We start from the raw sequence: 25,266 nt of genomic DNA, 5'->3' as shown, positions 1-25,266 counted from the left end.
GGGAGGGCTCGGGCGGGGGGCGGTGGCTTGGGCGTCTCCGGGCCTCCTGGGGGGGGCTGGGCCGTGGACGTGGGGGTCCCACCCGGAGGGCCCGGTCCTGCCTGGGTGGGGGGTGGCTGTCTGCGCTGGGGGGGCATTGCTGCCTTGGTCCTCCGTCGCTGGGCGGGGGCCAAGTGCCCCTGCGGATTTCGGGACTCCGTGACCCTTGGGGTGTCCGCCGGGGTGGCCTCGGGGGGGGGGGTGGGGCCGGGTCCGGAGATCGGGCCTCCCCTGACCGGGGGGTGCACGGGCGGGCGCGGCGGCGGGGTGGCGCCATTCCCAGGTATCTATGTCTTATGTTGTCAGTATGAATGGGAGGATGTTGGACCGTTTCCCCCTCCGTCTGGGGGCTCCGGCGGCTCCGGGGGCGCCCGTGGAGGTACGGTGGGGCCCTGGCCCGACTCGGGGGGCCGGCCCCAGTCTACTGGATGGCCGGTGGGGGGACGCGGGTGTCTTATCAGGGCCAGCTTTGCTGGTCCTGCCTCCTGGCTTCGGCCTCCGCTCCCCCTCTTGCCCCCCCTACACGATTCATACGCACATAGGCGAAAGGCGGGGGGTCCGGGTCGTGGGGGGCACTGTCCCGCGTGGCCCGGCACTCCCCGCCTCACGGTTTTAACAGCAAATTAGACACTGCACATTCAACACTTTATAAATACACTTGACAAGGACACGTAGTTCGGGAGGGGGGGGGGTCGGTGTCAATCGATACTTGGCCCTCCCTCCTCCCTGTTTTTATGGCATTAATCACATGCACTCAACACAAGGGGCGGGAGGGGGTCCCACATCACCCGCGTTCCCTCACCGGCCTGGGCCTCGGACGGGTGGGTCGGGTTACCCGGGCCTGGCGGGGCCCGCCGTGCAGCCTGGGGTGCCTTCTGGCGGTGCTGGACCCCCCCGGGGAGGGGGAAACGGTGCGTGATTGTATGTCTGTGTCGGTGAGAATGCGGTATGGAAGGGTCCTGCCATGGAGGATTTGAGCCTCCATTGGCAGGACATCAAAAACTTAATAATTTATCAATATTATATTATACAAAGATGGTTATTATTATTATTATTATTATTATTATTAGTATTATTATTATTATTATTATTATGTATAGTATATTATATTATTATTAGTATAGGTATCGGATAGGTGAATGGATGAATGAATGGGATTCCTGGGTCTGGGGCCCTCCGTTGTCGGGCCTGCGCGGGTGTCGCCTTGTTGGGGGGTTCCCTCTCTCCGGGCCCGTCTCCGGTCCCCCCCGCTGCCTCTACGGCGGGGCGCCCCTCTGGTCTTGGAGGGCCACTTTCGTGGGGGACGGGTGCGCCTGCCCGCGTCGGCGGCCGGGGCGGCTCTGTCTCTCCGGGCAGGCTGGCCCCCTGCCGGGTGGGGGTCGTTGGCCTGAAGGGTGAGGGCCTCCTGGCCGCGTGTCCGGCCCGGACCGGGTGGCCGGGGATTGCCTGGGTCGCGGTCCGCCGCCGCGGGATCCCTGGCTGCTTCTTTCCGCGCCGTGGGGGCCCCGCCCGCGGGCCCCCTCGGCCGCCGCCGGGCGGGGGGGGGGCCTCGCAGGCGGTGGGTTGCCTCCCTCCTACTTCTCCCCTCTGTGGGGTTTGCCGGTGGCCTGGGTTCCGGGCTCTTCCTTGTCGGCCTCTGGTCTCGCGGGTGGCGGGGTCGCTCCCCCCCCTCCCCCACTATAGATACACTTCAGGTGGAGCTTTGTTTGGTTTATTACACACACACACACACACACACACACACACACACACACACACACACACACACACACACACACACACACACACACACACACACACACACACACACACACACACACACACACACACACACACACACACACATAGTCATTTAGTCACATGCACACACACACACACACACACACACACACACACACACACACACACACACACACACACACGCATGATCATATACATACACACACACACACATAGACATACACACTGGCTTGTTCACCTGCATGCTGGCTCTCTAGTTTTTGGGTTTAGGTAGCGGTAGCGATAGCTTAGCTCAGACTGCGATCAGATCTCAAGATTTAGGTCGATTGCTGTTCGTGTTTTGGTTGGCTCCGTGCCGGTTTCGTGCTTTGTTTGTGGTTTTTTGTTGCAGATTTCCAGTGCTTGACGTGTGTCTCCGTGTGTTCCTGCTTCCTGGATTGGCAGTGGATGTCGTCACCCCCCCCCCCCACCCCCTCCCCCCCCAAAAAAAAAAAAAAAACAAAAAAAAAACACTGGGTTTGTATGTGTATATTTATGTATGTGTACGCATATGTGTGCGTATATATATGTATATTACATATAGTAATAATGCACATATATACACTTTTGGTTTCTACCGTCATGGTATCAATCAATAATATGTGTGCAGACAAGGTAAAAAAAAAAAAAAAAAAAAGAAGGTTATTTTGGTAATTCAGGGTTCATTATTTTATAAATATATTCTTTATATTCTGATGTAAATCAGGGACTATAATGACACTAGTCAGTTTATCTGTAGTGATTAGTCTGTTTTAGATTGGGCGGAGTGATACAGCACTAGGTGCTGTGTTGATGTTCTAAAATCCTACACTGTTGAGGGACATTAAAGTACACTGGAACTCAGCAGAAGTTGTCCCCGTGTTTATCCTACTCACGACCCCAAAAAGGTTTAATTTAATAAGGTAAGGCTTAACTCTACACAAGCCTTACATAAGTAAAAGTTCAGAGCTCAAAACCCTGCAAGAGTCCCGTGATCGGGACCGCAAAAAGGTACTACTTTCTTCTGAGCGGAGGAAGATTTTGGTCCGCGGGTCGAGGCGCGGCCCGCACGCGCGGTCGGATGCGCATTACTAGTCAACACAATAGATTAATATTAATAATATGTGTGCAGACAAGGTTAAAAAAAATAAAAATAAATAAAAAAAAATATTAATAACCCAATATTGCGATACAGTTTGTCACCTCCACGACACGTATCGTGACGTTTTTGTATCGCGAAATTTTGTGGCACGATATATTGTTACACCCCTAGTCATTAGTTATGGCTAGTGGATATAATCAATTAGTCTAACAGACGACCATGACCAACTCTATGTTGGACGATCATTAGCTTAAGCTAACCTGTGCATGCTAACTAACGTTAGCTTACATTTTCTTCCATCATCAACTCTGTCCTTTCATCCTTGTTTCATGTGTTGTTTCTGTTGGTAAAAGTTGTGGGTTGGGCTGGACGGGTCTGGGGTCATAGCTCAGCAAAGCAGCAACTATCTTCACCATCTGTTGGAGCTGCTGGCCAAGGTTAACCAGAGGTCACCAGCTGCACGGCCTCTAGCTCATCAGCAACCTTTAGGAGCAGCTGGTGCTGGAGCCGAGAGATCTTCACCTCGTATTACAGAATCCTTCCATGCTGACTAACAGGGGCCACAAGCCAACTATCATATAGGTTTAATTTCAGCTCTGGCAGCACTTCTTTCAGGTGCATTTTCTGTGGTGAAATCGGAAATGAGAATCTTTGAATAGATCTGACCAGAATGAGTAAGTAGCATTAGTTTGCAACTTGGGGTGGCATAAGCAACCAAGCTAAAATGGCTACATGTAACTCGAACTAACGCGGCTGAGCTCCCAGGCCTGTTCATTCAGACTTGTTACCCTGAACCAGAGAGGGTTCGGAGAGTTAGCTGCTCCAAGATGGCGTCCGTCGGAGCTTCCACAATTAGCATCAAAACATCTTCAGACGTCACAGAAGTGTGTTATACAATCTGGATCCTCTGCATCTCACTAGAGGATGTGATCAGGAGCTGCAGGTTGCTGCTGCCCTCTCCCCCATCACCACTTCTCTGAAGCTCAGACTACTGTCCACTCCCTGATAATGTTATGTTACTTATCAAGTTACTGCTTTGAAAATGAGATTACATCTCCAGTGAAACCATGAGGATTCCATCAAAGGTTTTTCTTTTCTAATTATCCTGGAGTGTCTTGCAACATCAGAGCCTTCTGGTCACTTGTCCTCTTCTTCAGGAAGAATTAACTTCCTCTAAACTGGCTCAGGCTCATTCTCTATATCTTCACGCACATCTTCAAAGATGTGCTGTATATGAAATCTGGAATCAGTTCCAGTTGTCGTTCATGTCCAGTTCTGATGCTGCTCATTATTTAATTAGGGCCTGAGCACTGACAGTGCGAAGGCCCTATTGTGTCTGTAGGAATTTTATTTTCTTTTTTTTTTTTTTTTCTTTGTTCCAATGAAAGGAGGGCCTTTTTGCCCCCCTAAACGTGCCCCAAAAGTCACCAAATTTTGCACGCAAGCCAGGCCTGGCGAAAAATTTGATATTTAATGGTTTGCATTAATGGGCGTGGCCTAATGGCTCTGTAGCGCCCCCTAGAAAATTATACAATCGAGCCCGTCGCCCCAGATTGACATAGAAAAACGAAATTCGCTACACATGTACAACATGTCAAGACGCACCAAAAAGTCTCTGGACCAATACCCTAACACCAACAGGAAGTCGGCCATCTTGAACCAAATGACTGATTGTTCGCCATTGTCACACATCATATTTGAACAAACTAGTCCTAGGGATTTTATCACACAGACTGTTAACGATGAAAAATTATCAAAACCGTGAGTTTTCGTGAAATGGCGTTGCCCTGGCGCCGCGTCAAACTTCAATGTTAAACAGGAAGTGATACTAGTAGCTGATTGGTCAATATTTGATAGATCCTATTTTCTGCCATAACTTTTGAATGGTTTGACGTAAAGAGTCGTGGGTGGTGTAATCGGACTTAGTTTTGAGTCCTTGACCTATTGGTGAAAATTGCACACACGAGGGCCCGTAAATCGCTGCCTTCAGCTTTAATTTTAGTTTTGTTTTTCTTTAAAACAAAAAACAAAAAAAACAAAAAAAAGTTAGTTGGAACTCAAGTCTCTGTGCAGAACCTCAGGACTCCGTCCTCGGGTACCTCTTACTCTACATCACCAACGGTCTCAGAGAAGCAATTGTTCCTGTGCACCAGTCTGGAAAAGCAGGGACGTAAATGAAGAAAGACAATAAAAACAGGAACCCTTGGAGCTCTTACCTCCTGTATCATGCCGATGAACTCAGAGAAGGCCCAGTTGAGCTGGTTCAGGACGCTGTTGAGAAAAGAGGCAGCCATGTCTTTGTCCGTGGTCAGCAGGGCTGCCATGTGTCTCTGCAGCAGCAATGACGGACACGGCTCTGGACAAATCAGAGAACAGAGGGTGGGGCGGGAGAGGAAGCACGATGAGAAAAACCAGACTGGACTGAGAAGGAGGGCCATAGAAGAGGATTTCTCCTCGGTCGGAGCACGAACAAAAACACCGGTACCTGTCCAGACTGAGGCATACGGAGCCAACAAGCCTCTGAGCTGGCGCTATAATAGGATTTTAAGTTTGGTTTATGTAAAGAACTGTACAGACTGGAACATATCAAAACTTATCTCCCCACATGGGTCCTTTCAGGCTTCAACTTCCATCTTGAGAAATGTTGCGACAATCAAAAACCGATACTGGCAGAATAGCAACACAGGCTGAGGCCGATTCGTACACTTTTTACAGACCATGTTAATGAAAAGTTGGTATAGAACTCTGATAGGACAACCCGTCCAATCAAAACCAGATTTGCAGTTATGTCGCCTCACAGCTGATCATCTTCAACTAGGCGCCCAGTGGAGGAAATTTTAGCAAATTTGGCAAACACTGAAAGAAGATCATAGTGATCATCTGACTTGAGTTGCTTGAAATGTTAACTCGTATCAAAAAGTATTGACCATAATGCTGTAAAAGGGCCAAGCCTCGACATTCTTTGCATGTCTGCCATATCTGGTAAAGTTTCATCCATTGCCTTCGCGGGTCCAGATATACTTGTGTTTTCTGGGTTGTTTTTCAACAAATAAAACTGATCAGATGAAAAAAGAAGCTGAGAGGAAAAAAACAAGAGCAAATGAAACAACAGATATCAGAAGTGACAGCTGAAGATCTGAACTATTGATCCGTTGTTAGCTGACTTGAACTGAAACCTCCGAGCAGGAAGCACTACAGATAGCACAGATGGATCAGACCAAACAGAAGAGTGAGAAAAAGAAAGAAAGACTTACTTTGGAAACTAGCAATGGACAGATCTCCTGAATGGCATGCAGATGGAGAAGATGGAGGTCAGTTAGCATGCAGGACAGCACAAACTCACTCTTTTTTCAGGTGGAAAAAAAGAAGAAAACAAAGAAGATATCGATGTAGACACAAAATAGATGAAGCCGGACCGTCTTTGCCTTTTCTGCCAAAGGGGTGTTGGATTTGGTTCAAAGCCAGATCCTAACTTTGAACCAATTTGTTGTTTAATTGCTTTTAATTTATATAGCATATATTACAATGCAAATTGTCTTTAGATGCTTTAGGGACCCAGAGCATAACCCCAAGCACTTATTAAAGAAACAATGCAACGGCCTGACGAGCCACTGGTGAAGAAATGTGATCATGGTGACCAACCAGAGAACACTGCAATCACGGTTGTTAGCTCCATCTGTTCGTTGCTGGTAGAAAATAAATCACCAAAGAGCTGCAGCAGCAGTCCTGAAGACAAACTACTGTCCCCCTGAACTTTGTTGTGTTCATTTTTAACTGCAGCTGCATATACGAAGTCTGAGATCCAGCAGTGACATCTGGGCCGATGCTGCAGAAACAATCACAACCATAAAAACACAAGAGTCTATGTAAGTTTTGATCTGTTCTGCTGCCTGAGAATGGAGCATTTCCTCTATGACCTGCAGAACCTTCCTCAACAACTTCAGATTCACCTCTCACGGCCTCATTCACAACAAACTATTCCAACAGAGCTGCAGTAAAAACCATTACGGCCTCAGTTTATTGATATAAACTTAAGGACAACAGAAGCCGAGAGTTGAAGACGATCTGAAACAAATGAGTGTTCCCCTGAGATAAAAGCAGATGGAGGGAGTTGTGGCAAAAACATCTTCCTCAGCTGAGCTAAATGCCAGGAAAGGATCAGGGCAGCACGTGTGCATACAGCGAGAACAGTCAGCAGATCAAACGTACTCTGCAGGCTGGGCAGGTTGGCATCCTCGGGTTTAGTCTTCAGCAGGTGAGGTAGACGCGTGTACCTGTAGCCGAAACCACAGCCCTGACAGACGGGAAGGAGACAGCAGTTAGAGAAAGAGAGGAAAGGAGGAGCCAACCAGCTGAGAGCTAGCAATACTGAAACATCTGTGGTAGGATGTCTGCACAAAGGCCACAAATAAACGAGCAAACAAAGATTTCTTCAGCATATTATTTCTTCTTTATCTCCCAGGTCAATACAAAATATTGGCATGTTTCAAGGCTCGTTTTGGGAAAACCCCAACAAAAGATAGCAGCAACAGCAATAACCAGCATAGTGAGGAGCAGAGCGGTTAGACTGGGCCAGGTTTATGATTAGAAACTGGAAAAAAGTCCCATCGGAAATAATGACATTTGACTGAAACCAACGAAAAACAAAGCCATCTTTGGACCTCTGTAACTCAGGATTAATGTATTACAGAAACATAATTCAAACTTTAAACAAGGCAAGACATTGGACTACAACATAAGTTTTTTTGGGTTTAAAAAAACAACATTTAAACTGGTGAAAAATCCTGAAAGAAATCGGTTTCAAACGTCTTTCTAACACGTGTACACTCACCCTCCACAGTCGGACCAGGATCCAGTTGGTCTGAGCCCAGGGTCTCTGCTCGTATGGAGCCAGCAAGTTCTTCATCATCGCCATCCGCCTGACAACACAAATCAACACAGCTCATCCCTGCAGGTGAGGGTTTCTGATTCTGGTTCTGCTCAGGTGAACTCTAGAGGTTTCACAGGAACCAAATCCAGTAAAGCATTAGTGGCAGTGCCTCAAAATGCTTTACCACCGACAGCCACTGCGGTAAACTGCGTTTACCGTATTTTCCACAATATAAGGCGCAACTTAAAATCCTCCATTTTTCTCAAAAATAAGCAGTACGCCCTATAATCCAGGGCACCTTATGTATGAATTGTGTTGTGCTTATTGACCTCGAACCAGTTTAATGTGGTACACTGCACTCAGACATTTGTTTAAATGCTTACTGTAATTAGACGTCAAGCCAACATTAGGTTTTTAGGTAAACCCAATTTTCAAATCTATATCATTATCCAATTATAATCAAATGTTGGACTACAACGTTGTTCCAACCTCATACTAACTTCAGGTGTCTGTTATTGATGGCAACGCTGAACCAATCAGAGAACAGGATGTAGTACGGCACTTACCTCCTACACTTTTTATTTGAGGATTAGTGGAAGATCAATGATTTAAAATATGATTTTATTTTTCTGTTTAAGTTATAACTGAACGATATTCTGAGATATTGTGAATAAATTGGATAAACCAGACTGTTTTGTTCCGCTTTATATGTTTTATCATGGGCCTTATAACCCGGTGCGCCTAATGGTAACGGATCTTGCTCTGCCTTGCCTGCCTCTCCTGGACTGGCCCAGCAAGCGACTGACCAGCAGTGATCTGGGCATGTGGTCACCCCTGTCCCGCCCACCTAGCACAGGTCAGCAGACCCCAGTGGAACCCCGCTAGTCATCGTTTCAAGTCTGGCAGCACTTGTTTTGGATGTTGTTTCCATATTGTATTTTATAAGCGTACAGACGGATTCGATCACATTAATGTAAGATAACATTAGCATCGTGGGTTACCAATAGCTAAGTCAGCAAAGGTAAAAAAAGGTAACTTCCAGTCAGTGAACTTAGGCCGGCATGTTCCAGTCGGCCTGCTTGTTTTATCAATTTGCCCATTTTTGGATTAACTTGAAAACAGCGGCGTCAGTTCTTACCAACATGGTGCCGTCTAGTTAGACGTAGAAGAGGCTTTAAAACCACGCTTCAAAAATGTGTGGGTGGTTGCACAAGAGGTTGTTAAGTTCTATTTACTTGATTTACTGTATACGTGTACATAAAAGTCTTTTAACCACACAATGAAGGTTCTTAAACAAATAACATCACTGACCCAGAATGCATTGTGCAGGAAGCCTAACGGTGAGAAGTTCATAACCTGTGACAAACTGTGAGGGTTTTTGGATGAACTGTGTTTTTGGAGACATATTGTTTCTAACCAACCCAGGAATAAAGCTAAAGACTCACTGTTCGTCTGGGATCCTCTCGACTGCCCTGAGGGATTGTGGGTAGCAGACGTAGCTGGCCAGCGCCTGCATCAGAGAGTCCTTGATATCTGAAAACAGAGAAGGATTTTATGAAGGAATCCCATCAGGGAAGTCTTCAGTGATCTGTTCAGGTGCAGTTTTGCAAACCTCAGTCATGCCTTCGCTGGTTATATATATTTTCATTTATTTTAAGACAGAAGAAGCTTTTTCCCGGCAACCTCGTGAAATTACTTGTTGAGCCTTCCTCTACTCATGCTGTCATGGAGTTTAACATACACAGCAAGGCCCCCGAGCTCTGAGATGAAGCTCTTGGGGTTTTTGGGCATAAATCTGCTGGAATGCTCACTCTTGACACCCGTCTTAAAAAGTTTTCCACTTGTGAATAATCTTTTTCATTGTAGATCATTGAATAGTTTTATAGCCTTCTAAAACTTCCTAAACGCTCTTCTCTCACAACTGCTGACAGCTTCCCTTCTTGGCATTGTGTTAACGTCCCCTGAATACTCCAGACGGCAAAGTTACTGAATGTCTGCCTTTATAGACACCTCTTGGACGGTTTCCTCCATTTTGCTTTGACGAGAAAGCTAATGTGCTAATAAACGCTCACTTCACAGAGAAATCCTTATACTGAAATTAAAAAGCCATAAATGTTTTGATTAACTGGTCGTGATTAGCAACTCGATACATAGCAGGGCTGAAACGATTTCTTGAATAATTCGATTACAAAAAATGATCGAGGAATTTTCTCTGCCTCGAGGAATCGTTTAATTTTTCCAGCTCAAAGCAGGTATTTCGCCGGCATCTTCACTGTAAAGGCTGAATTATGCTTCTGCGTCAAAATGACGCCGTGCCTACGGCGTGTGGTTTGGATCGACGCAGAGGACACGCCGTCACCTGCGCCATCACTGACGTGCACCTCCCGAAAATTGTAACTACGCGTCGAGGAGACGCAGACCACACGCAGACCGAGAGGGCTGTGATTGGTTCGTTTGAAAGCGAAGCATTTCCGGTTTCCGGTTTGAATCAGTAGTGAACTTCCAGGGCTCTTTTCTTCGTTTATATGTGATTTTTTTTGTTTTGGTTTTTTGCAGAATAGTTGTCCTTATTTCTTTGATTTACTGTGACCGGAAAAAGTCGGATAAACCATTCAGAAAAAGATCGCTAACTAGTGGCCACGGGGGGTACTGCACCGCGACAAAATGGAGTGACGGAGAAGTCCGAAGGGTTCAGCACGGCGTCACGGCTGCGGCGTGTGCTCTGCGTTGGTGTGACGCAGAAGCATAATTCAGCCTTAAGACAGAGCTTGATACCACAACAGTACGTCCTCAATGCTGCAGCATCTCCACCAACACCCTGTTTACTCCCAGAGCGGAGGACCGTCACCCGAGACGCGGTAAAATTAAGTTAATGTAGCGCTAATTAATGAGATTAACGTTACGGTACCTTGCTAACATAACGTTATTAATAATGACTACTGTCGATGCGTGGCTAACGCATTTAATCTGTAAAAACGTAATAAAGTGGAAATAAACTGGGTAGTTTTCAGTTTTATCTCTGTATTCATTGATGGATAAAACATCAAGTAGCGCTGGTGCCTAATGTGCTCCAATACAGCAGGTCTCAGAATTATATTTTCAACACTGCCAAAACTCAAAATCTTATCAAGACTTTAACTTAAAACTTAACTAAAACTTCAAATTTGCTTGACACAAATGAAAGTTCAATTGAAACACGTGGGAAAAACACCTAACCTTTTAAGTGATGTGTGTTATCAGGTGTAATGGCATTTTTAGGTTAGAAATAAGACATTTTCTTGGTAAGATCCTTAGTTTTTTGAGTGAAGGCAGTGAATTTGGTCAACTGGTGTAAGTTCAGGGTTTTTAAATGCACAGCCATGAACCTACTGTATTATATAATTTAGTCTTAGTGATGTCAATTAACATCTAACATGTTATGTATATTTTACGGAAGCGTATTAGGGCCATGTAGGAGAAAAAATATTTTAGAGGCGGAAGATTTTTTTTTTATTGTGCACTTAATGTCGAAGTACAATTTCGGAAAAAAAAAGTCAAAATGTCGAGAAAAAAGTCGAAATGTCGAGAAAAAAGTCGAAATGTGGAGATTAATGTTGAAATACAATTTCAAGAATAAAGTCAAAATTTCGCCTTTTTTCTCAACATTTCGACTTTTATCTCGACATTTTTCTCGAAGTGCATAATGATAAAAAAAAATCTTCCTCCTCTAAAATATTATTTAATTTATTTTTCTCCTGCCTGGCCCTAATACTCTTCCGTAGTATTTATAATTGCTCTTTAACAAAAAAAATATTTTTTATCCGATTACTCAATTAATCAATGGAATTTTCAGTAGAATACTCGATTACTAATATATTTGATAGCTGCAGCCCTAATACATAGTTTTCCCTCCAACAGATAATGAAGCCATTGGGAGACTAGCACACCTGCTGGTGATCAGTTAATCAAGGACTGATGATTAACGCCACCTGCTGCCACTGGCCCTCTCAAATCCTTTGGAAGCAATAAAGGGGGAACTTAGGATTTTATTTTTGGCTTGATTTTTCTCAGATAAATAATGGGACTCCTTCACGGCAAACAGGATTAATAGAGGGGGGTAGTCACTTTGCAGATGACTTTTTATTGCTCTGAACAAATTAAATGACTCCTGTTTATAAACTTAAGTTCCGTCCAGTTGCAGGTTCTTAGAGGTTTGTTAAAGGCTCTTAAGTTCACCTTCATACACCACTTTACCCGTCACCACTAAAATATACGACATCCCTGCGTCTGCAGGCATTTGAAACAGCTCATAAATGAGGTCCTGCTTTTATCTCATTCCTCAGAAACACTGCAGCAGAACTTTGATGAGCCCAGAAAGTGCGTCCCTTTCAGGGAAGTAAGAGGAAAGTGATTGATGGCAGGTTTGGGTTGATTAGTGGGAAACATGTCGGAGCAGATGAACAACCACCACCGACAGCAAACATAACAGGACACTTTCTGCTGGAGTCATCAGCTGTTGCTGAAATTGAAAAGCGGGACCAGGTTTACCAATTCAAATTAATTATGTTAATAGCTGCGCTGTTTAGTCGAATGAGCTGAAAGTCTGCAGGGAATCATCAACAACAGATAAAACACTGCAACACTTTCCCTCTTTACTCCTGAGTAAAGACAAGGTTTCAGCTATAGCTTCAGTCAGGAATATGTCGCAGGAATTATAACCAGAATAATCATTTTAATTTTCAGAAGAACATGAAAATGCAGCCTCTGCGGGAATGTGAAGGTGACGTGCTGAAGGTGACACGATCAAAGCTGTTGGACCTGAAGAGGAGTCTGAAGCGCCCGAGGAAGATGAGGACACACTAATGCTGTTAATTTCACACATAAGTGCAGCCGTTAATGGTTCTGAGAGACACATTTGTGACATCTACTCTCCATTTCTGTACAATAAGCCTTCTGTGTAAAGTGTCGTGTGACTAAATATTACGCATTAAAATCAAGGAAACCCTGAAATGTATGAAGTGATTTTTTTATGTTTAAATTAGTTGATTCATTTTAATGAATGCAATGTTTTATTTCTGTGGGCCATTTTTTAATGTCACACTCATTAACATCATCCAAACATTACCCCACCTCTTTGAATCCTGTGGTTTTTGTTACGTATAAAAACATATTAAAAAAAAAAAAGCATCTTTTTTCTTGTAAGCGTCTCTTCTACTCTTTTTCTTGTGTCTTAGCCCCACCAGGGATACAAGCTGAGGAGTTGAGGAAACAAAGTGGACGAGGAGGATTAGATTAGACAAATAAGATGAAAGATGAAAGATGAAAATTGTTAAGATTATATGAAAAACAATATTTTTTCACTGAAGTTATCTATACATTTATTTTTGTCAACCTTCTAAGACCTGAAGGGCTTCATGTTCAAAAGTTGTGTCGTTTCATCTTAAATTCTTGCATAGAAATCCTGCCAACCCAAATACATTTGTTCAAAAAAGAAAAATTCAAAACTGCGCATACGCCCAGATCCATGCACGTTTTCACTCCTCCCCATCTCCTCCCTCAACTAGATATGAGTAAAAACATCAGTAAAAAAATAAATAAATAAAAGCGCTCATGCAAACCAGGAAATGGCAAAAGCGAGTGAAAACATCAATTTAAAAGAAAATAATTACGATCGACCGTGAGCTCGAGGCACTCCTGTCTACTGGAAAATAAATAATTTATTTGGTGGCATTTCCTGCAATGTAAGTCATTAAACAAAATAGTGTAGTGTAGTGTAGTGTAGTGTGCATCGTGGGTGCTGTTGTTTCTTGCTTTTCTGGTATTCAGAGCAGGGATGTGGGTTTATTGTGTATGAATGGTTTTATGCGAGTACATGTATGGCTGTAGCGTAGCATTGGATATTAAAAATTAATAGCAAAACTGAAGGTTGCGGGATCAATAATGACTCATAATGCCACATACCTAATGTTACTACTGCCGGTGGGAGCTGCCTACTGCCTCGGCTTAAATTGCTATTGTATCAGATGTGTTGCTGTGGTATAACGAAGCTGGAAGTTGGGTGCCATAAGTGATAAGTGTGGCAGCGCGCTCCTCAAGCTGAGAAATAGCAGGATTCAGCATTGCTGAAATGAAGAAAGGTTTGGCTGACATGGATGTGAGAATTGCAGCCACAGGAGGAGAGAGCAACTCCCGTCATCAGAGAATCCTGCAGCACCTGCTGCTGGAAACCAAATACAACACTCTAAAAGTATACATTAGATTTTACATTTTGCTGAGTCACATTAATTTCGTACAAAGCAAACTTTCAGTGACATGTTAGATTTATGTTAAAAAGACTACATTAGTGAACCTGTTCTTCGCTGCAAATGGCATTTTAATGTTTGTCTGTTCAGCCACAGTAATGGGATATTTCACGGATCTAGGGTTCATCCCGATTAGTGGTCCCACGCGGCTGGCATGAAGCTGCTCGGGGAGGACAGAGATGTCTGACGTGTCAGCAGCTCAAGCTGGGTTCATGTGGCTCAGCAGAGAATAAATTACCCCCATGAATAAGGAATGATAAGCAAACAGGACAACCAGTGGCTGCTCAAGACAGCCGGCTGCTATCCACTTCAGGTCTGACATCACTACAGGTAGAATAGTACAAAAGATCTAGGAATTTCATTATTATTATCATAATAATGCAAATAGAAGGGACGCAATCATATTAATAATAATAATAAACTATGAATCTAATGATTTCAACAGGACCGAGAGAAACAGTAGGTTTACCCACGAGCACTCACACGCCACCTATTCGGTGTGTTCCGGTTGTCGGTTGTTTGTTGTTCATTTAGTTTGTTAAAAACATGTTCTGATTAATACGTTTCATACATCTTGAAACTGAATATTTTCTACTTTAAAGTATACCTGTAATACATTTCAACAATTGTTCATAATTACTTCCGCCCCTCCCATCCTGCAGGGCAACAAAAACAGATTTCTGAGCTTAAATATGAAACCATACCTTACGGTCCGGTCGACTTTCTGATTCTAAATAGATTCTCATATTAATTCCTAAAAATCTATTCGTATGTCTAAAGATTGTTGTTGTTTTTTTTTTGTTTTTTTTTTAAATCCCAGTAGTCACGTAATTTACATCAACAAAGCGCTGGTTTTGAAAACTCCTGAGAGGCTTAAATCTCCTATCTGGTGCCATTTGGGGTTCAGAAACGACGGCAAGGAAGGTGAGCTGGACAAAAGCAAAGCCATTTCCAAGGCATGGCAAACGGACGTAAAATATTGCGCTAGTACAACCAATCTCAGGAACCGTATGTTGCGACATCACGGAGATCTCCTGTCCAAACCATCCCCCGGACCGCAACAGATTCAACTCAAGCAAATTCCACAACTACAAGCCAATCTACACGTATTGCTTAAAATAACCGAGGCGATTGCAGGGGTAATTTGCGAAGATATACGTCCGTATTCTGTAGTTGAAAACGAGGCGGCTAATTCAAGTCACGGACCAAAACTACGTGATGGCGCCTCGCAAACGTCTGTCCGACTGTTAATAAACATGTACCAGTCGGTCATGAAAAACAGACACAGTTTTAATAACACTAACCCAAATCGATATTGGATCAAATTGAATCGAATCAAAATGTGATTATTGATTCTGAATCTTAAGAATCAGAATCGATACTTGACATTTGAATTGATCCCCAGCCCTACTTTCAACAACTTTTTATTATTTACCAGACAGGTTTTTAGTATTGAGAGCTAGCATTTTAGCATTGAATGTGCTAACAGTTGAGTATGAGAATACAGTACATCACATTTTGTTAAGCCTTTTTTGTTACCTGATGCACATGCAGTGTCAACAACTTCCTTTGTTTGTTATTCTTTGAAGAAGAGTAGCAAGAACCACAATGACAACAATTGTCAGTCAAAGGATTCACACTTTCCCCCTGAAAAACTGTTCTGGGGATTGGGGTCGTTGAATTCTAACATATGAATGTGGGTCTCAGGTGTGTGTTACCTGTTCCAACGATGCGTGGGTCTGCAAAGTGCTTTGCAAGAATGGCAGCGAGCTGAGTCAGGGTTTCTTCGTAGCCTGGGAGTGAAAGAAAATGCGGCAAACTGTCATCACTTTAGCAACTTAGCATTTAACGCTGACTTCCTGACTTCTGAGCCTTTAATAGAGAGCTAACGGAGAATAATCATTCTTGTTTTAAAGATAATATGGCTTTGCTTTGCTGTTAATTGTACCAACTGGATGTTGTGACCAGTTTTGGGTTTGCCTAGAAGGTTTCTGAGACAAAGATTAGCAAAGCAGAAGTTTGTCCAGTTCTTTTTATACACTCTATGGATCAACCTCAGTAAGTGTGGAGAAATAAAATGATCCATCTTCTTTTGTAGCTTCCAAAATAAGAAAATGTTAGTGCTTCTCTTGGAAGATCTAAAACGATGATTGAGATATACACAATTTGTGCAGCGAAACTTTTCAAAGTCACAATCTGTTTAGTCTGCAGAGCTGCAACCTGATCAAGTCTAGTCAGCGAGTTCAGGAAGTTCATAACACTTTATCTAGAAAATCTGCTCAACTTTTATTTTCTTATGAAACTCTACCTCCCCCTTTCTAAACAAATCTCTAACACAGTAGATCATCATGTCCAGAATATTGATTTGGTATAAGATTCTACATGAGATGCTCCTCCTGAAACAAACGTGGACATTCCGGGACTTGAAACCAGCACTATGGGCTGCCTCCATTAGCGGCATCTGGAGTAGTTTCACCAGCATAAATCATTGATGCTCGTCTCCATTACCAGGAGTGGCCCCGCAACAACAACCGCCAGAAACGGCCACGGGGCTGAGATAAGGCTGAGATAAGGCTGAGATAAGGCCGTGTCCGGCCAGTGGTCCAGCCGAGGTCGTCACTGTGATAGAGACAACATGGCTGAAAGGACCAGAAGTGAGATCGCCCGTGTTTCATTTCCAGTATCTCAGGTTTGACCCCAGACCTGCAGTAATGGAAGTTTACAAGGTAACTGGATTGTAATTCTTAATGGCTGGGGCAATGGGGACAAATCAACCTTTACTTACTATATAGAGCACTATGTAGCAAACTACAGGCTGGTCCCAATTCAGGGGCTGCGTCCTTCGTGGGCTGGATTTGAAGGCCGATTAAGTCACAGCGGCGCGCCAAAGGCTGTCCCATTTCGAAGGCTCCTTCAAATGCAGCCTTCTTTTCCCGCTGTTTGAAGGATCCATCGGTTGTATCCTCCGCAGCCCACCATATCCCAAGATTCATTGCGCACAGTCAGAAAAATATTTAACAATAAGGAGTATAGCTCTGTGATTGTTTTTTTTCCATAATCTCAAATGGTTTTCTTACCAAACGGACAGGGAAGCGGGAGAAGCGGAGAAAATTATACTTTTAAAATTATACTAAAATTATACTTTACACGCCTCTCTTCCTCTTCCAACAAAATGAAAAACAAAAAAAAAACAAAAACAAAACTTCTGGCTCCATTTCTTTTTTTTTTTTTGGTTCTTTCTTTCTTTTCTATCGTGTTTTCTTTCTTTCTTTCTGTCTATCTTTCTTTCTTTCTACTTTGTTTAGTGACGTATGACAAGGGCGGGAACAGCTGGTGACGCAATCAGGAAATCCCCCACAGGCTAGACCGTCTCATTTCACTAGCGTCCGTCCAGCCTTCGGTACGGCCTTCTTCGAAGTCTTCGAAGGCGTGGCCTACGAAGACCGCGTCCTCAGAAGGAAGCAGCCCCTGAATTGGGACACAGCTTACGTAGCACCATCGTCATTTAGTGGCTAGAATCATTGTACTGTTCAGAATATTCACTCTATGCATTTACATGCAGTCAATAACCCTTTTAAAACCGGAATATTAGCAATAACCCGGTTTTGCACGGCCATGTAAACACCAATAACCCCTTTGAATAACTGGAATTTGCTCATATTCCGGTTTTTAAAAACCCAGTATGACCCCTGGGTTACTCCTTTTCTAACCTGAATATTGGGTCATGTAAACGCCTAACAGGATTTCCCCATCAAAAGGAACAGGAATTTGTTTTCTGCTCATGTTCTTTTCGCAAGGAATCTTGGTCTTTTGAGTCCAGGAAGTTCTTATAAACACGGAGAAACGCAAAACCAGGAGAAGACTAATCACTTCATAAATGTAATGAAGGATATGAACATTTTGGCATTTGTAGACGGTAGAAATTACCGGGATAGCCAGATTTACAAGGTGAACGAAAAGTTGTGCAAAGCAGCATTTGTTTTGAATTTGGATACAGGAAGAAGAAGCGAAAATTACGCTAATTGCGTCATCACGTTCTCCGTGCGTCGCTGGTTTGATCGGGATATCCCGAATGATTAATTACCATGTGGGATAACCCTGTTTGCTCACGCATGGAAACAGAATATTCCCAATGTTTCAGTAACCGGAATATTAGCAATAACTTGAATTTTGACTGCATGTAAACGTAGTGAATGTAAACCATAATGCATCCTGAGGAGTGGTACAACTGACAAAATAACAGTCTGTAAGTCCACTCTCCTGATGAGCTCACTTCATAGTTCCCTCATCATACATACAGACAATGGACGCAGTGCACTACGTAGTGCACTAGAGGCAGCCTTTGTGAGCCGGACAGGTTTCTTTTGTTCGCTCGACTAGATTTACAAATCTAGCCGACTTAAAGTGCAACAGATTAATGCATCACCATGAACAGTTCAATGGGCTTGAAGTCCCACATCACTCTGGACTTTTACAAGTAAAAAAAACCTCCCAGCAGAATCCTGCTTCGACCTCTATGAAAAGCTCTACTGCCTCCCTGTTTGTGAACCAGTCGGAGCCCAGTGAGCCTGTTGTACAGTACGTGATCTCATGACTAATGTAAGGTTCTGGTTATCAGAAACCCTCAGCCTTCGGGCTGTCGGGATGGGGGGTTTCACCTGGCAGCTCCTCCATGCTGTTGGAAGGGCTGAAGTAGTTCTTGAGGGCGCTGTACGCGTTCATGGCCACATTGAGGTAGAACTCCGGTGTGAAGGCAAACAGCGAACCCGTGTGGTCGGCGTGTTCGATGGTGCGAATGCAGACGCACAGCAGCCAGTACACATCCAGCATTTTCTCCTGCGCAGACACACATCAGAGAGGTGAAGTGAGCAGGAGAGGCATCAGGAGAGGAGCAACGCTGCAGAGGACGGCTGAGCGGAGCGGGTGATCACCTTGGCGTAGATGGTGGCGTTGATCCAGGCCAGTCTCCGGCTCAGGTGGTTCAGCTTCTCAGCAAAAACCTTCTGACTCTTCTGGAGCTCGTCCAGGATGTCTGCACGCTGAAACAAACAACAAGCATCTAAATCTGCTTTGGTACTGAATTATTATATTATTAGAACCAGGAACCATCATCATCATCAGAAGTGACAACTTAATGATGGAACGTTCACAAATCCATGTTACTTCAGGCGGTATCAAGAATGGAGCATCGTTTTCCACTGAAACATGATTGATGATGATGAAATAGACTTCATTCAGAGTTGGCCTGTAGAAAAGGAAGCTGTTTGTTATTCTTTAAATAACTTCTTACAGCTTAACCAGGACAAAGCTGAAGTCTTAATCATCAGTCCTGAAAACAAGAGAGAGAGCATTTTAACAAAACTGCAATATTTTAAATCTTCTAAATGTGTGAGGAATCTGGGTCCTTTTTGACTCCGAGCTGGATTTGGTTTCACAAAGACAGGATTTTATCATCTTAAAAACATTGCCAGAGTCCGTCCATTTCTCTCTCTTGCCAGCACAGAGGTGTTGATGCTTTTATTTCTAGTAGAATAGACTACTGTAATGCCCTGCGCTCTGGTCTTCCTAAAAAGAGTACTTCAAGTTTACAACTACTACAGAATTCAAGTGTGCTGACGAGGACCAGAGGGCAGAACCACATTACACCAGTCTTAAAATCACTGCACCGGCTCCCTGTGCGCTTCAGGATTGATTTTAAGGTTCTTTTATTAGTATATAAATGTCTTAAGGGTCTCGGGCCTTCTTATTTATCTGATCTGCTTTTAAATGATGAGCTTTCACGGACCCTGAGCTCCTCTGGTACCGGCCTTTTAATGGTTCCTAAAGTTAGAACGAAGACTTTTGAACTCGTTCCACTACTACGGTCCTCACCTGTGGAACAGCCGACCAGAAAACCTCAGGGCCGCAGAGACTGTTGACATTTTTAAAAAGAGACTCAAGACCTTCCTTTTTAGTTTAGCTTATAACTGAATTTTATTCATTTTATTAGTGTGGTTTAATTTATTGTTATTATTTGAACTACTTATTTTTCAATTATTTTATTATATGCTTATATGCTGGATGTTTTCTTTTATTTTTATGATGTTTGTGATGATGTGTTAATGTCTATGTGGGGAGGGGTATGTGTGCTGTGTGGGTATTAAAGTGAGGATGTGTGTTTTTAACCATGAGTGTGTAGGTTTTTCTATGTTAAATGTTGATTTTATTATGTAAAGCACTTTGCGTTACTTTTGATCCCTACACGTTACGATCTTAGTCAAGTTATGTTAGTAGGGTGGAGACCGTCCCTGCATCGTCCATTCAGGCTCAACAGAACTGAAACAATACAGGAATGATGCCATTGGCCCATTTGTTGGACCAAAGACCCCTCTGTACCAAAGTAGCGTACTATTAATCCAGGCAGCTCCCATTTGGACGTCCTGGTTTGTCAATTACAAAAATGAGCAGCAGAACATTCAGTTAAAGAAACTAGGGCTGGGTATCAATTCAAATGTCAAGAATCAATTCGATTCCAATTCTTAAGATTCAGAATCGATTATAATGATTCGATCCGATATTGATTTGGCTTAGTGTTATTTAAAATGTTTTTTGAGCTGTTGCCTGAATTATATGACTGTAAAATAACTAGTAAAATAATAATTTCACAATAATTATTGTGAAATAACTAAGAAATAAATGACTCAAACAGGCCTTTCAATATCCATTTAAAGTGCAAAAAAGAAAGAAATTGCAACAGTTCATGCAGTAAACAAATCATTTTAGCTTATCTAATTTATTCTGTCACCGCGCACACATGTTGCCATGAAGCACCTGGCATTTTTCAGAAGTGTCATGACAAACTGTGTGTCCGACTACTGGGATTAAAGTTCACCTGGCGAAAATGGGAGAGAAAAAAAACAAAAAAAAAAACGATCTTTAGACATGAAAATCGATTTTTAGGAATTAAAGGAGCTTGAGGCTCCTTTTAAGAAATGAAACTCTCTAGCACCACCCTTCACCACGACGGCCGTTGGGGGTACTGCAGCCAACAGTGAAGCCGGCACGGGAGAACGGGGAGAACGCACATGCAGCGTCATGTGACGTCACATCCGCAGGACAGCGCGGGAAATTCGGGACCGAATTGCAGCACATTTTGCAGCACACAGCCTGTTCAAGGCAAAGGAGAGATACACTAGAGGGCTCATTCTTTTGGGTTTGGAACGCTTCATCTGACATTATTACTAGAAAACTTAAAATGTATATGGATTTTTTTTCATAAATCCTGCCACAATCCGGCCTCCAGCTCCTTTAATATGAGAAGAGATTTAGAATCGGAAAATCGATTTTTTTCAACACAGGCCTAAAAGAAACTAACACGAGCAGAGGGAAATGTGTTGATCTGAGAGTTGTCCTCAGCAAACCCGAGGACATCCACCCCAAACCTCAGATCAGAGGTGTGAGCTCTTACTCTGGCGGGGCATCGAGCGATCTTCTCCTCCGTGTCCTTCAGAGCCACGGCATACTCATGCACATCGTCCGCCACCACCACCATCTGCAGGAGACGAGACACGCATCAGAACCAAACGCTGCAGACTCCTTCTCCTTGCATGAAAACATGCTTTCCAACAGTGTAAGATTTGTTCCCAAGAAGCATTTTTACAACATAGAATGTATCTACCAAACACAGATTTGCTTTCTTTTTGTGCAAAATTATTTCACCAAGATCATTCACGCATGGAGTCTCAACAAATACTCTTCAGTGTTCCCAAAGAGTGACCTTCTCCTGTGTATTTGTGGCCAAGTTTATACTCCCATCACCATTGGAATGACTCCAACAGTTATCTGCTGTTCTGGTATCCTGCAAACTGAAACCTGCCGCCTCACTCTGGACTGAAAACAGCAGTGTCTGGTTTACGGTCTGTGATGACCAATCAAACTGCACATCTGAAGTCACACTGCTCATTTCTGTATCATATTGAGGCCATAAAGGTTTCAGCCGATTGCTTGAGTTGAGTTGAGGAAGCAGGTCCAGCACTAATGACGAGGTCAAAAGGCAGAGCTGTGAAGAAGAGCTGCAGTACGGAGATTACTGTCACACCAGAAAGATGAGACAATCATCAGAGAGCAGGACACAAATGGGTTTTCATTCCCTGTAGCCGAGATCCACCCGGACGATGTTAAAACCCACCTACAGTTAGTTTATCAGCGGCCCTTAATGAACTGATCTCTGCAGTGTACAGACTCCATAAAAAACAGGCTTGTTGGCAAATGTTAGGAGAGAGACTTTCTGTTAGGAGAGAGACTTTCTGTTAGGAGAGAGATGTTTCCTGTTTACAGAACGACCACTCCATGTAGCAATACCACTTCTGACCACATGGAGGCAGAAGGATTCACTGTGGTGATCAAAGAGCTAAAGAAATCCTTGTGTTAATGATTGGGGTCGGTCTAGAACAGGGGTCGGCAACCCGCGGCTCTAGAGAGGCTCTTTAGCACAGCCCTAGTGGCTCCCTGGAGCTTTTTCAAAAATGTTTGACCTTTTTTTCCTTTTTTTTCCCTCTTTTCTTCTTCTTTTTTCCCCCTTTTTTTCTTCCTTTTTCCGTTCCTTTTTAATCTCGACATTTCGACTTTTTTCTCGACATTTCAACTTTTTTCTCGAAATTTTACTTCAACATTAATCTTGACATTTTGACTTTCTCGAAATTTCAACTTTTTTCTCGAGATTGTACTTCAGCGTTAATCTCGACATTTCAACCTTTTTCTTGACATTTTGACCTTTTTCTTGACATTTCAACTTTTTTCTCAACATTTCGACTTTTTTCTCGACATTTCAACTTTTTTCTCAACATTTCAACTTTTTTCTCAACATTTCAACTTTTTTCTCAACATTTCAACTTTTTTCTCGACATTTTGACTTTTTTCTAGACATTTCGCCTTTCGCCATTTGCCTTCATTCTAAGGCTTATACAAGACTTTTCATTTTTTGCGGCTCCAGACATATTTGTTTTTTGTGTTTTTGGTTTAATATGGCTCTTTCAACATTTTGGGTTGCCGACCGCTGGTCTAGAAAAACTGAATTGTGGTTTGCATGTGTAGCGGTAGCAGCGTAGCATATGTCCACAAATGTGGGAATTTTCAACTTTTCATGCTTTAATGCAAGCATCAGCAAATGAAATCATAAATGGGTGCAGGACTCTTTCAAAGCATGTGTCAGGAGGACCTACCGCCAAGCACGCCGCTGTGTGAGCCCGTTATCTACAGAGCCCTCCGTGTTTACTGCTCACACGTGTTACAGGATGCTGCATTAAACGTAGCAGCAGAGACATTTCCTAAAAGCTCACAAGTTAAACACGATGCGAGCAGCGTCGCCGAACAGGTGGACCCACCTTGCCCAGCTGCTGGTGGACGCTCAAGTTGTACATCATCACAATCCCATCTACGATTTCCAGCAGGGACTTGTCTGCGATCAGCCGGTCGGGCTCCTCCTGCGGTCGCCCTAGCAACAGGCCGTCGTTACCGACGCTTCCCTCGACTTCAGGCCAGAGTGAGGAGACAGAAAGCAGGAAGTGAGTGAGGATGGAGTACATGTCTAGGTAGCTGCTGGAAAACTGGCATTGCATAGGTGTGTCACTAGTTTACAGTAACGTAAACATCAGTCAATGATCACGTGTTGAGGCTGAGGGAATCTGATGCAGCAGAAGAGGCACGCCAGTAAAAACTGATTAACAAGACAACACAGCGTCTCTGCCAGCAGTCCTACGATGTCCCTGGAGCTCAGCTGGTCTGGAGAACGCTGAGGAAGAAACCTGATGCTCCATGAGTCGTGACAACAAAACTACAGCTGATTAAAGCTCAAATGTAAACCATACAACGCTGAAATAAGCTCCAACACTAAGCTGAGTTAAACCACACACAGTTAAATTACAATAAAACCATGCTAAACAATTATAGACTAAACCAGACTCCGATTCTGCTGGATGTAAGGATATCGGGATCTGTGAGTATCTTAGTCCACCATGTGATACCACGTCATTTTTATGCTCCAGCCAGCACAGGAAGTCTCACAGCCCCGCCTTACAACTTCCTGTTTGGAGTCAGCAGGTGGACAAGTGCTGGCCCCGAGTTGTTGGACTGAGGTAGATGAGGAGTATTAGCACTAAACGTCAGCAACTGGCAGCGAATCAGCACTCGGCATCAGCCGATTCCCAGAGTCCAGGTACTGGAGTGTGTGCAGGAAAGGACAAGCTTGTGTGATGCGTTCAGGGACTCACTGTCCTCCTCGGTGCGCTGCTCCACAGCCAGGGTTCGCACCTTCACCTTCTCCGGCTGAGCCAGCGGCCGCCTGGGCGTCATCAGGCTGACAGCCGCCGTGCTCAGGAAGCGGTTGGCCCGACCCAGAGTGGGGGAGCTGAGCCAGCTGGGCCTCACCAGAGCCCCGCCCACCGCCGCCGCGCCGAACGGCCTCTGTCACCACAGAACAGGAGATCAGCACAAACCTTCGTACACATACACTAAAATAAAAATATCAGATGAGGATATTTTTCTCAATCAGCTTTTTCATATAAAGCTATTAAGGAATGGAATGGGCTCCCGGACAATCTAATGAACATGGCTGACTTCCATAGTTTTTCTAGGGCCGTCAAAAAGTGGATTTTGGATAGTCAGTCCTGTTCTCATTGACAATACCGGACGGGTATTTGGCCATCAGATGGTACCCTTGTGGGCATTTGGATTTTCTGATTTATTTATCTTGACCCAACCTTATTTTAGGTTCAATTATTCTAATCTATGTTATTTTAATCAGTCTGTATTTTGTACTTGCACTAAGTGCTTTAAATGTTAACCTTTTATTGTGGTTTTAGGACATTGTACAGTAGTCTGTTTCTTGTATTTGCATTTGAATACTGTCATTGTAAACCCTAATGTGAACTAATTATGTTTGTCAAGGACTACAGATGGAAATTAGCTTGTGGCTAACTCTGGTGCAGCCATCTTTTTAATGTACCTGCACATTGTCCTTTAAATAAATAAATAAATAAATTGGTCAAACATCTGTAAAACCCAATTGAGGACTTCGAGTTCAGGTCTATGGAGGGAATTTAGGTGGAAAAATATGGTAAGATTTTTCAATCCTCCAAAAATGAAACATCCACAGAAAGATCATTGGAAACTGTGGAAACTCCCATGCAGATCATTTCCACATCTTCTGGGACTGCCCAAAGATCCAGCCCTACTGGGGG

At 43.6% G+C, this 25,266-nt stretch overlaps 1 protein-coding gene across 1 annotated transcript in view; it reads right to left on the bottom strand.

Moving 5' to 3' along the window:
* The window catches only part of LOC133449533 (E3 ubiquitin-protein ligase RNF123), a 113,988-nt gene that overhangs the window by 68,784 nt on the left and 19,938 nt on the right, over nt 1-25,266 (bottom strand). Inside the window, exons 22-32 of the mRNA XM_061728697.1 lie at nt 24,298-24,490; nt 23,413-23,558; nt 21,498-21,581; nt 18,982-19,089; nt 18,709-18,886; nt 15,769-15,843; nt 9,215-9,302; nt 7,731-7,818; nt 7,109-7,193; nt 6,154-6,180; nt 5,116-5,255 (exon numbers count right to left, since the gene is read on the bottom strand). Of these exons, the coding sequence (XP_061584681.1) occupies nt 5,116-5,255; nt 6,154-6,180; nt 7,109-7,193; nt 7,731-7,818; nt 9,215-9,302; nt 15,769-15,843; nt 18,709-18,886; nt 18,982-19,089; nt 21,498-21,581; nt 23,413-23,558; nt 24,298-24,490 (1,212 nt within the window). The remainder of the gene's footprint in view (nt 1-5,115; nt 5,256-6,153; nt 6,181-7,108; nt 7,194-7,730; nt 7,819-9,214; nt 9,303-15,768; nt 15,844-18,708; nt 18,887-18,981; nt 19,090-21,497; nt 21,582-23,412; nt 23,559-24,297; nt 24,491-25,266) is intronic.

Source organism: Cololabis saira, chromosome 8 (assembly GCF_033807715.1).
Source record: "Cololabis saira isolate AMF1-May2022 chromosome 8, fColSai1.1, whole genome shotgun sequence".
NCBI classification, from domain to species: domain Eukaryota; kingdom Metazoa; phylum Chordata; class Actinopteri; order Beloniformes; family Belonidae; genus Cololabis; species Cololabis saira.
This window is presented reverse-complemented; position numbering and strand designations above follow the sequence as displayed.